The sequence below is a fragment of the Mustela putorius genome, unplaced genomic scaffold (genome assembly GCF_011764305.1).
Source record: "Mustela putorius furo isolate JIRA1106 unplaced genomic scaffold, ASM1176430v1.1 tig00000275_pilon_pilon_pilon, whole genome shotgun sequence".
Lineage (NCBI taxonomy): Eukaryota > Metazoa > Chordata > Mammalia > Carnivora > Mustelidae > Mustela > Mustela putorius.
The window spans coordinates 14,971,489-14,984,952 of NW_025421341.1; the positions used below are offsets into that span (position 1 = coordinate 14,971,489).

Below are 13,464 nucleotides of genomic sequence, written 5' to 3' on the forward strand. Positions count from 1 at the left end.
AAGGAAGGGTTTTTTTTGTTTGTTTTCTGTTTGTTTGTTTAAGATTCCATTCATTTATTTGACACTCAGAGATAGTGAGAGAGAGAGAGCATAAGCAGGAGGAGCAGCAGGCAGCACAAGAGGGAGAGGCAGGCTCCCCAGTGAGCAGGGCCCCTGAAAGGGGACTCAATCCCAGCACTCCAGGATCACAACTCAAACCAAAGGCAGCAGCCCAACCAACAAAACCACCCAAGGTGCCCCCCAAAAGAAAGTTATTAGCAAGGCAATAAAAAAAACTTTTTTTTTTTCCCAAGCACTCTGGTTACTAGGTAGAGAAAGCATTATAGTGCGATATGAGAAGAAATAAGGAAATTGGTTAGGATGCAACTATAGTAATCTGTGCGTGGTACAGATAAGTGTGATCTCCAAATAGTTCATGTGCTATCCTACATTTCCCAGCCGCCTTTGCACTTAGGTTGGAGCCATGTGACTAATTCTGACCAATGCATTATGAGCTAGGGACCTAGTCATTTCCAGTCTATCAACCTTCAAAGCCACTAGTGCAGACAGCATCACTACAAGATGTGGGAGGATCAGCCTAAACCACACTGGCTTTTACGTAAGCCACAGCAAACACTGGCTGTGTTAAACCTCTGAGATTAGGGGCGCCTCAGTGGCTCAGCTGTTTAAGCATCTGTCTTTAGCTGGGGTCAGGATCCAACCTGGCATCAGACTCCTTGCTCAGCAGGGAGCCTGCTTTTCCCTTTGCCTGCTGCTTCCCGCTGCTTGGGCTCTCTGTCTGACAAATAAACAAATAAAATCTTAAAAAAAACCCACAAAAACAACCCAAACCAAAACAAAACACTGAGATTACAAGGTTAATTTGTTACTCTAGAGCCCAATCTGACTAAAACACTGAATAAAAAATGAAAATGCCATTAACGAAGAAGGGAGGGTAGATCAAGAAGAGAAGAAGGTAAGAGGATGGATTCAAGGTTCACTTTAAAGCTGAAAGGATCCCAATCCCAGATTTCAACCTATACTATGAAGCTACAGTAACCGAAACACAGCATGGTTCTGGCACAAAAACAGACACATAAGTCAAAAGGACAGAACAGAGTCCAGAAATAGACCCATGATCATATGATCAATTAATCTATGAAAACATAGGCAAGAATTTACAATTGGGAAAACAGTTTCTTTAATAAATGGTAATGGGGAAACTAGACAGCCACAGGCAATAGAATGAAACTAGACCATTTTCTTACACTATACACAAAAATAAGCTCAAAATGGTTTAAAAACTTAAATGTAAGACCTGCATCCATAAAACTCCTAAAAGAAAACACAGGCAATTATCTCTTGGTCACTGGACTTAACAAAAAGCAAATATTGTATTGGGACTACTTCAAACTAAAAACTTTTGTATAACAAAGGAAACCATCAACAAAACAAAAAGGCAACCTACCAAATGGGAGAGGATATTTGCAAATGATACATCTGAAAAGTGGTTAATGTTCAAAATATATAAAGAATTCGTACAACCAAAGAAACTAATAATCACATTTTAAAATGGGCAAATGACCTCAGCACCAAAGAAACTAATAATCAGATTTTAAAATGGGCAAACGACCTCAATAGACATTTTTTCAAAGAAGCCATACACATAGGTCAACAGATATATGAAAAGATGTTCAGTATCACTAATCATAAAAGAAATACAAATCAAAACCACAATGAGATATTGCCTCACACCAGTCAAAATGGCTGGTATCAAAAAGACAAGAATAGGGCCTGGGTGGCTCAGTGGGTTAAGCCTCTGCTTTCGGCTCAGGTCATGATCTCAGGGTCCTGGGTTCAAGTCCCGCATTGGGCTCTCTGCTCAGCGGGGAGCCTGCTTCCTCCTCTCTCTCTCTGTCTGCCTCTCTGCCTACTTGAGATCTCTGTCAAATAAATAAATAAAATCTTTAAAAAAAAAAAAAGACAAGAATAAACATTGGTCAGAATATGGGGAAAAGGAAACTCTCATGATGTTGGTAGGAATGTAAATTGGTGCAGCCACAATGGAAAATAGTATGGAGGTTCTTCAAAAAATTAAAAATAGAAAGATCCTGTAGTTCCACTGCCAGACATTTACCAAAGAAAATAAAAACACCAATTCAAAAAGATATATATGTACCCCTATATTTACTATAGCATTATTTACAATAGCCAAGATAGGGAAGTAACCTAAGTGCCCACTGATAGGTAAATGGATAAATCTGTCTCTCCCTCTCTCTCGCTTGCGCACTCTCTCTCTCTCTCTCTCTCTCTCTCACACACACACACACTCACAGAAATATTACTCATCCATAAAAAAGAACAAAATCTTGCCATTTTGAAAACACAGAGCTACAGGGTATTATACTAAGTGAAGTAAGTCAGGTACAGAAAGGCAGATAACATATGATTTCACTTACATGTAGAATCTAAAAAAGAACTTAACAAACAAAAACTGAAACAGACTAATAAATACAGAGAACAAACTGGTTGCTGCCAGAGGAGAGGAGGTTGGGGGATGGGAAGAACAAGTTAAGGGGATTAAGAGCACAAATTTCAAGTTCTAAAACAAATGAGTCATAGACATAAAAAAGGGTACAGCACAGGGAATATAGTCAATAATACTGTAATAACTTTGTATGGTGACCTATGGTACCAACACTTAACCAGTGGTAAGCATTGCATAATGTATAAAACTGTGGAACCACTCTGTAGTACATCTGAAAGTAATGTAACATTGTTCATCAACTATGCTTCAATTAAAAAATAAAATAATTTTTTTTAAAAGAAAGTGTAATACACAATGGGCCAGCCTTGGTATATGGACCTCAGTTTGCTAATTCCAGATGTAGAGGGTATTTTTACAAGATTCCAGTGCTTCCCAAGGGATTATGACTTCCTTTAATGAAGTAACTGTTCAAATCTTTGGCTCCTATTTATTTGGGTTATCTTTTTATTGACATAAGGCCCATATCAGACTATGTGTATTTGAAATATTTGTCGTTCCCAGTCTACAGCCTGCCTTTCATTTTCCTAATAGTATCTTTTGAGCAAAAAAGATTCTAATCTCGATGAAGCCCAATTTATCAAATTTTCCTTTTATGGATATCTTCATGTCTTAAGAGACCTTTACCTAACACAAAGTCATAGATTCATTCATGTTTCTAAAAGTTCAAGGAGTTTTAGAGTTTTGGCTTTTAGGCCTATAATCCAATTCAAGTTAATTTCTGTGTATGTGTGAATAAGAATCCAGATTCTTTTGAAGGGGGATATTTAGTTCCTGAACCATTTGTTGAAAGAGTCTACTATCCTTAAGTAGGAAAAAAAGAAAGAAAGAAAGAAAGAAAGAAAGAACCCCAAACCAAAATCTTATCCTTGAATAGGTAAAAGACTATATGAATACTACACTTATTTAACTATGTTTTTAAAACCCTTGCATAACAGGGGCACTTAGGTGGCTCAGTCAGTTAAGCATGGGAATTCTGATATTGGCTCAGGTCATGATCTCAGGGTTGTGGGATGGAGCCCATGAAGTGCAGAGTCCACTTAGTCCACCACTAAGTGCAGAGTCTGCTTCTTTTTCTCTGCCCCTCCTTCTGCTCATACTCTCTCTCTCTCTCTCTTTTTAAAATAAATAAATAAAACTTTAAAAATTTTTTTAAAAAATAAAATTCCTTGTATAACATCAAGCATTGACAGCTAGGGACATATAAATAAAGGAAATAAATGACACTTTAACTAATCCATAATACAGGGCCTTCAAGGAATGTGAAAACAAACCAACTGCTTCTCCATAACTGGCAGCAAAAAAATGTATTCCATTAAAAGTTCTAAGCCGCACAACTGAGAACGAACTTAGGAGCAAAGGTTAGATTAATTCCCAGCCAAATGTACTGTTTCGGGTGGTTTCAAGGTGGCAGTCACTGAATGCAGGAGAGTAGGACGGTCTGAGAAAAATAATGAATTAACTAGTCTACAGGCTCAACAACTATAAAAAAATGAGATCTTTAGCCATGATACTTTCACATGTGATTAGAGGCAAACAGAATGGAAATCCACATTTTTGAGGGAACTCCTATAGGAAAAAAATACCACAAACTTAACATCCTCTACCTGGGAAGCCCAAATATGCAACAGGAGACAAAGGGAGAATGCAGTACAGCCTCCACTTAAAGGTACACTCTCCAACATTCATTGCAGATATAAACACAAAGGAAAATGGATAAGGAATAATTCCCAAACAGCAAAGGCAAGAGGCTATGGAGGACAAAAGACAAACCAATTTAGGATTCTACCAAGACCTTGCTGCACTTACAGAAGATGTCTTCTTAATTATTGTAAGGACCTATCATGTGTATTTCATTTTCTTTTCCTAGTGGGAATGTTTTATTGCAGCTTTCCTGTCTCTACTCCTATATACACACAAGAAACAAGAGGAATAAGAAGGTTGGAAAACTTGTCTATTCATTTATAGGTCACCACATCATAATTAACAATATATGGACGTGACTAAAAGGCCATTACTCCACTGACTGAATATAACTTTGAATTGTCATCCTTGAGGAATGGATGTGTGTTCTCTATGAGAAGGGAGTGTCTGGATATTTGGGTGACAAAGAGGAAAACTGAATAGACATCTTATTTTCTGTCATTCTCTAGTCTCCTCTTTTTTTTTTTTTTAATTTTATTTATTTGACAGAGATCACAAGTAGGCTGAGAGACAGGCAGAGAGAGAGGAGGAAGCAGGCTCCCTGCTGAGCAGAGAGCACGATGCGGGGCTTGATCCTAGAACCCTGGGATCATGACCTGAGCAGAAAGCAGAAGCTTTAACCCACTGAGCCACCCAGGCACCCCAAGTCTTCTTTTTTTATACCAGAACCCTTTCAGTTACAGCTGAGCTCAAGGTAGCTCGTATTTCCCAGTCTCACCAGCAGTTAGGTGTATGTCACTAGGTCCTTAACAATCAGATGTGAGCCAAATTAATGTGTGCAGCCTCTGGTCTTGACATTAAAAAATGTTTGTGTAGGGTGCCTGGGTGGCTTAGATGGTAAAGCATCTGCCTTCACCTCGGGTCATGATCCCAGGATCCTCAGATCAAGTCCCATATCAGACCCCATGCTCAGCGGGGAGCCTGCTTCTCCCTCTGCCTCTGTCTATCTCTCATGAATAAATAAAATCTTTTTGAAAAAAATGTTTGTGTTTTATTTATTTTATTTTTTAATTGATTAATTAATTAATTCAGGAATTGCACTTCTTGGTATTTATCCAAATAAACTGAAAACATAAATATTTACAGCAGTTTTATTCATAATTTCCAAAACCTGGAAGTTATCAAGACATCCTTCAATAGGTGACTAAGTAAACTGGGGTACATCCAGACAGCAGAATATTATTCAGCACTAGAAATACAGTATCAAGTCAAGAAAAGACATCAAGAAAACTTAAATGCATATTACTAAGAGAAAGAAGGCAATCTGAAAAGGCTACATACTGTATAAATTCCAACCCTGTAACTCTAGAATGGGCAAAACTATGGACATAGTAAAAAGATTAATGGTTGTCAGGGATTGGAAGGAGGGAAGAGTTAAGAAGGCAGAACACTGAGGATCTGTAGGGCAGTGAAACTATTTTGTATGATACTACAATGGTAGGTATATGCCATATACACTTATCCAACCCACAGAATGTGTAATACCAAAAGTGAACCCTACTGTAAACTACGGACTTTGGGTGATAATAACGTGTCTGTACAGTACCACTGTGGTAGGGGACGTCAATAATGGGGAAGCTTATGCATGTTAAGAGACAAGGGAATTCTCTATACTTTCTCCTCAGTTTTGCTGTGAACCTAAAACTGCTCTAAAATTTATTAAAAAAAATATATATATATGTAATAATGAGCTTATTCTTCATTGAAGTACTACTTTCCTCAACAATGTCCAGACACCACAATATAAAGTATTTCTTTACCATTTTGTAGCAATTGCTCCATTTTGCTCCATTTTGCAATTGCACTTTTGCAATTGCACTTGAATTTCTGCTCTTCTGTAAAAAACTAACTCGACCATCACTGTAAGCTCTCTAGGACTGTTTTTCATTCCACGTTCTCTGTGTCCCATTCAAGTAAAGTATAACAAAAACAGACTTTTCTCATCTATTTCTTAAGTGTAGAGAATTTAAAAATAAATATAAAAATAATTTGTCAACTTCACATTATACAAATATAAAGGTACTCTTATTTGCAATTAATGGCATGTTATTAGTCTTTTTACTCTCAATGTCACAATTAGTTTATACTCCTATTTATCCAGTTCCTCAAAGGGAAATTCATCATCTGATTTTTTTTTTTAACTTCTTTTCCTTTCCACTGGCAAAACAGGAAAGCACAAAGAAAACTATGAGTACTCATTTCTGTAGGTCTGCAAGAAACTACTCATTTTCTTTCAATCTAGAAAGATTAATCTGAGACCTTCCAACTAAATATCAACAGTTCTCTCCTTTCTTGGTGAATGGGGCACCTAAGCGGCTCAGTTAAGCAACTGCCTTCAGCTCAGGTCATGATCTCAGGATCCTGGGATCCAGCAGGGTCCCTGCTCAGCAGGGAGTCTGCTTCTGCCCCTCCACCCCATTCATGCTCTCTCTTTCTCTCAAATAAATACAACCTTTAAAAAACAGACTGCCAATTAACACCAAAGTAAAAACTCAAGGTAATTTGAATTTATGGGGACTAATTTGGGGTAACAGAGACTTTTCTCTCCACACCCAAAAAACCTGGAAAATTTGGAAGATACTGTCAGTCTTCCTCAAATAAAATAAGACTTAACCACGTTTCTTCCTTTTTTACCACCTTGGAAGATCAGAATATGTCTGTGTCAACATCTGTGAGTTTTCCCATACGCATCCTAGACGAAAGTAACTGATCGTTTCCCAGATGAGAAATGTTAGAACTCTAAGGTTGTATAGATGAGAGGGAACATAATTGTAGCAGAGTCTATCAGTGACCGACCTATATCCCCTGACACTTACCAGTTCAGCATACAAAGACCTGACTTCCAAATGCCAGCCCCTGCATTTCTTTGACCCAGGGCTTTTTTGTTGTTACTTGAGCCTGCTTTGTCACCCAAGTGGCAGAACAAAAGGGTGAAGGAACTGGACACAACCAGATACAATCTTCATCTAGTAACTGATGACCTGCTGTTACAAATGCACCACTTTTCTCACCTCTCTCAGCCTTGTATTTTATGCTGGCTCCCCAAGTTTCTCATGGAATAATTAAGCTCCAGTCTCTCACAAGAGTAAATTGCTTGATAAGACACTCTTTATTAGCTTTCAAATCAGTACATTACGTATAGACATTTTATATTTAATGCTTCATCTACTTATCTCCAGAAATCTTTAATAAGTAGCAGATCAAAGAGGAATCGGATTCAAAGGTTTAAGAATAACATTAATCTCAGGGCACCAGGCTTACTCAGCCAGAAGAGCATGGGACTCTTGATCTCAGAGTAGTGAGTTCAAGCCCCAGACTGGGTACAGAGATGACTTTTAAAAAAACTTAAAAAAAAAAAAAAGAATAGTATTAATCTTTGCTCAGGGTCAGAGCAAGCCATGACTATAACATAAGGAGGTCCAAAACTTGTGCTGCTTCACCAAAAGAACAGACACAGGGGGTGATTCTGTTCTTATTATAGTATAAGGATTATATCTCAAACCTACAAAAACCCTAAAATCCTATTTTCCTTTCCAAAGGAAAATGGTTTTAAAAATTTTTTCTAATGCACACTAGTCTCTCAACCCAAAGTTATTTTTAAGAGAATTAGTAATGGCATTATGAATTAATCCACTGCTTACATTTTTGAAGGATAAAGGGGCAAGTCAAATATATATTTTAAAAATATATATATACATATAAAAATATTTATTTGTTTGTTTATAATGACAATGGTGGGGTGCCTATGTGGCTCAGTCAGTTAAGTGTCTGCCTTCGGCTCAGGTCATGATCGTAGGGTTCTGGAATCAAGTCCCACATTGGGCTCTCTGCTCTGCAGGGACCCTGCGTCTTTCTCCCTCTCCCTCTGCCTGCTGCTCTCCCTGTTTGTGCGTGTTATCTCTCTCTCTGCCCAATTAATAAAATCTTTTTAAAATTTAAAAAAAAAAGTAAAATAATGATAATGGTAAGTGCTTTCCAATTTCCTAAAACCATTATATTCCTTCACAGCTAAATTTCCTAACCAAAATGAAGGAATTTGTTTTCCTATCAGGGTTTAAAAAAAAAAAAAGGTAATAGAAAGCATTTATAATAATATAATCTAGGATTTTTAAGATAAATATAATAAATTTTACTTACCAATTTTTAAAAGTTACAAATGTTAAATATTAAAAAAGTCACTTTTAAAGGTCTATATTTTGTCATGTTGTATTTCATTCATTCATTCATTCACTGAATACACACTCACACTGGTTCTAAGATGTGTAAGATACATGTGGTGGCCAATTTGGTACTAGAGACAAAGGAAGAAAGTGGGGCAACAAAATAAAAATAAACTACAGAATGGAAGATCAAAAGATAAACATATCTTTCTTGGAGAGAAATTTTTGTATCTTCAAAACTGCATATTCAAATACAGAAAAATTCAATTAGTCAATAAATTAAAACACACACACACACACACACACTAAAAAGTAGACAACACGAGGTAGTGGGTATGCAATGACAGAAAAAGCAGTATTGGTTCTTCAGTTAATTAAAATTAAGTTGAAGTCAACTGTATTTGCCATTGTGGACCTTAAAATTAAATTGAGAAGTCTATTCATATTCAGTAGAGATCATGAAAATTTAATTATGTTAGCACTCACTTAAAAATTTAGATCCACAAAATGTATATTTTTACCTGTTTTATATTTAAGGTTTAATTCTGAACTTCATTCATAAAAATATTCATCTACATTTGAAAAGCCAATTTCTAAGAATTAAAGAATAATAATCTTAAAAAAATAAAAAATAAACTTAAAAAAAATCAGAATAAATGTACTCAATTATTGAGTGAACTTAGCCTGAAACAGAATTCCAGTTTAAAAAAACAGAAACCATTTTTACATTCATATCAAAAGATACAAATACTTAAACGTTGTGTTATTCTCAAAATTCAGTAAGCATCAAAATTAATAAAATGTTGAGAAACAATTTTTCCCACAAGAAATCTAGTCACGTTAGTAAAAATATTCAAAACAAAGTTAATATCCAATTTTGCAGGAGGTATATAAAATCAAGAAATGCAAACAGAGTTCAAATAGCAAAAAAACAAGCACAAAAACCTAAATAATCAGTAAACTAAAGAATTTGAAGTTATATGAATTTTGTATTACTGATTTGAATTGATCAGATGAGTATAACCTGAGAATCTAAAAATACAGATATGAGCCTTAACAACTAAGGCATCCTAATATTAAATGGTCAATAATGCAAGAGGCTAAAAATATATATCTTAATATTAAACTTCTTAGATTCATTATTTTCTAAAATGCATGTCTGGTGTTCCAGAGCATTCCAACTGATTAAACAAAAAAGAAAGATAGAATGAGAAATAAACTTTCAAAGCCTAAACCTAATTTTTTTCCAGGCTACTTTACTTCAGTTTTCAACAATAAACTGGCAAAACTGACAAGAAAATAAATGAGATGTATACTGCTTGATCCTTTGTATAAAAAAATTAATACTTTGAATCTTCCTATTTGTGTATGTTTTACCTAAATGTCCAAAATTAGTGTTCTCTGACTAAATTCAAGGAGTCAATGCAAATCTTAAAACGTCTTGGTATATAAGATTTGTTTTAAGGTTTAAAATGTGGTGTCCGGACGCCTGGGTGGCTCAGTGAGTGGGTTAAGCCGCTGCCTTCAGCTCAGGTCATGATCTCAGGGTCCTAGGATCAAGTCCCACATCAGGCTCTCTGCTCAGCAGGGAGCCTGCTTCCCTTCCTCTCTCTCTGCCTGCCTCTCTGCCTACTTGTGATCTCTCTCTGTCAAATAAATAAATAAAATCTTTAAAAAATAAAAATAAAATGTGGTGTCCATCCTTACTAGGTGTTAGGTTATTAAGACTAATACATACATTAGCAAATCATATGGGACAAAATATATTTTAATGATAAACTGTATGGCAGATTAAGTACTATAGGAGATCAATGAAAGAAAATCCTAATGAAGGTCAAAAGAGTCTAGGAAGACATGATTTTCTGATTTTTATTTCTAGCTTAAAAGAGACAAACCTGCCCATTGGCTGTACTCAACAACAAAATAAGTAATTTATTAAATTTACCTACTAAATTTTATTAAATTGAATTTCTTCAAAAAGCATTATTAACATAAAAATTGATAAATTTCTGGACTTCTTTCAGAGCACATGTGCTTAATAATTCTTGTGGCTTTAAGCATCAATGAATGATACGTTGATAAAGCTGCATGGCCCAATAGCAAGGACATTGGTTTGAAGGCATCCACACATGGACAACAAAACTAGCTCCATCAATTATTTAGCTTTTTGACCATGGGCAAGTTACTTTGCATGGCTAAGCTTCTTCTTGGGGCACCTGGGTGGCTCAGTGGGTTAAGCCTCTGCCTTTGGCTCGGTCATGATTCCAGGGTCTTGGGATCAAGTCCCACATCAGGCTCTCTGCTCAGCAGGGAGCCTGCTTCCCTTCTCTCTCTCTCTCTGCCTGCCTCTCTGCCTACTTGTGATCTCTGTCAAATAAATAAATAAAATCTTTAAAAAAAAAAAAGACTATTTCTTCTTAAATAAGGATAACAACAATCACCTCCCATGGTTGTTGAAAGGATTAAATAATATATCATGTGATTATCACAATGCCAGTCAGAAAAAAATATGTGCTCAATATTAGCTCCCACATTCAAACACATTTCAAACACAGTGATAACAGAAAACCAAAAGACTAGAATGCCCACTTTGTTTTACATCTTATTCTTTACCGTAGAAATTGATATACTTCTACTTATTAGTAAAAATTAATGTGTTCAGCTTCTAATTCTGTAATAATTCTCACTCATCTTTCACAATTTGATAAAAATGATGGACTTTTTCCTCCCAAAATACATACACAGTATTTTGCCTCAAGTTAGGGACACTAACAGATTCCCTAAAGCTAGATTAAAAACTGTTCTATTTTAAAAAATGTAATTCAAATTAAATAAAGTTTAAAAATTCAGTTCTTTTCAGTTACACTGGCCACATTTCAAGTGCTCAATAGCCATATGAGGCTATGTAGTAATACAGTTACAGAACATTTTTATCATCTCAGAAAACTTCTATCAGATAGGGCTATTCTGGAGTATTAACACAGCATGTTACATAAACTTACTTTATCTCTGTTTTTGTTTTTGTTTTAGTTTTGAAGTAGATTCTCAACAGAGACTATGGATATTTTCCCCACAACATATTTTCCCCACAACATATTTCCAACACATAATAAGCATTCAATAGGTATCTAATAGCTAACATTTTCCTGCTTTGGTTATACTAATTCATCAAAAATTAATGGTAAAGACCTGAGCTGAAAGAACTCAACAGGTATATAAATACAAGTATATAAATACTTTGTTTAAAAAAAAAAAAAGATCAACTTTTATATATACTCTCAACTGATAACTTCTAAAGCCTAAAGCCAATATGGGCTCCCCAATATGTAGACTAAATTTTTTTGCATTTTGGTTAAACATAATGGCTAAAAATCTTAAGCCTTGTCTATAGCCTATCCTATTCAAGAATGGGAAAATGCTTACCTTTAGCTAAAGAAGTATTATTACCCCTATATGGTTTTTCACTATCCCTATACGGTTTTTTCCCTAGATAGAACAGTTGGATAACTTATTTTTAAATATTATGTATATATTCACACACAGTATCTTAACAAAATATTTTTTAAATTCACCAAATTTTATACCTTAAAGATTATGGCATTAAAATTTTAGAAAACCTATTTCCTTTTCATGTATCATGAATCAGGACAAAACTGCTGCTATACACAGAACAGTAAAAGGTCTAATAATAATCTTGCACTTACACGGCCACATTTTTTCTAATGGTATACTCATCCAAATCGTCATCAGAGCTGCTATCAGTTGCATCAGAATCCAGACCTTCTTCAACATGAGACAACAGCCCTGTAGCAGACAGTGCAAATCTTTGGATTTCTGCAGCTGTACACCGTGCAAAGCCATTTTTCGTATCCCTCCACAACTTATTCTCTGCAGTCAACATGTTGACTTCTGGATTAATTTCAGCGCAATTAGGTAAACTGCTATCCAAAACTGTGGTAGGTTCATGAAAGATCTTCATTTGGGGAAGTTGATGTTTCAGAGAAAATTCCATTTGTTGACCATAGTGCTTAACAACATGCTTTGCCAGAAGCATCTGCAAATGTTTCTGAGTTCTTCTAGCCTGGCTAAGTAAAATTTTCTGTTTACTTACACAATGAAGTAAACGAGTGTTCACTTCCTCCTCTTTTTCAGCAACTGAGAGACTAATAGGCACATTGGAGTGGCCAGGCCCAATTTTCTTTTGAGCACAGTGCAATAAACCCTTTTTAATTTCAGCATCAGTAACTTTATCCAAAAGTGCACTCTTTGGGTACCATTTGCAGTTTTGCAGTTGTACTTTATCTACATTAGTGTCTTTGGTTATATTTGAATCCAAAATAATTTGTACATCTGTCATGCACTGGCTTGTGGTATCTGACAGCAGTTCCTTTTTGATGAACTCTTCAGAATGAGAATGACAGATTTTACTAAGCTGAATGTTGTTGCCATTACACAGTATGTTTTTCAGCTTATTGCAGTTGGGTTCCCCTAATTTCCTTTGTTTGTAACTCTCACTGTATTTATTTAATGCAGAATTAGAACTCATTAAAAGAACAGTCTGATAATGTTTTGAAGATTGAGAGGAGCCAAAATGTTTTAAATTCACAAAGTTAGTGTTAAGAGTAGGTTCAGGAGTTGGAAATCCCAGCATCTGAGACAAAGTGTCTCCCTTGAGCTTTTCATCTACAGTTCTTGCACTTTCCATGCATAGCATCTTGTCGGACTCCATGGTACTTGATATAGATGAAAAGCAGATACCCTTTGTTGCTGCCTCCCTCAGAGCTGGGGTCATGGCGAATCCTGCAGGTAATTACTGGAATCCTAAAATAATGTAAAAATAAATGATCAAATATCTAGAAAAAAGGTTTATGCTTACACTTTTACCAAGGGCAACATTTTCAATGTTTCTGATTAAAATGTGAATGGAACCAAACTCCTCCTATATTTCCCAACTCCTAACAATATCTATGTTCTTTCCTAATTCATAAGGAATTCAAAAAAGACTAACCTATTCTTGACTCTGACTGTGGGCCCAATACCAAAAACTCCAATTAAGAGTGCACACAAACTACCTAG

General features: G+C 35.7%; 1 protein-coding gene across 6 annotated transcripts in view; it reads right to left on the reverse strand.

The window, feature by feature from the left end:
- Nucleotides 1-13,464, reverse strand: part of KANSL1L (KAT8 regulatory NSL complex subunit 1 like) — a 136,525-nt gene that overhangs the window by 104,243 nt on the left and 18,818 nt on the right. For all 6 annotated transcript variants that reach the window (XM_013063776.2, XM_013063779.2, XM_013063778.2 and 3 more), the window contains one exon: nt 12,093-13,209. In XM_013063776.2, coding sequence (XP_012919230.1) covers nt 12,093-13,180 — 1,088 coding nt within the window. In that variant the 5' untranslated portion in view covers nt 13,181-13,209. The remainder of the gene's footprint in view (nt 1-12,092; nt 13,210-13,464) is intronic.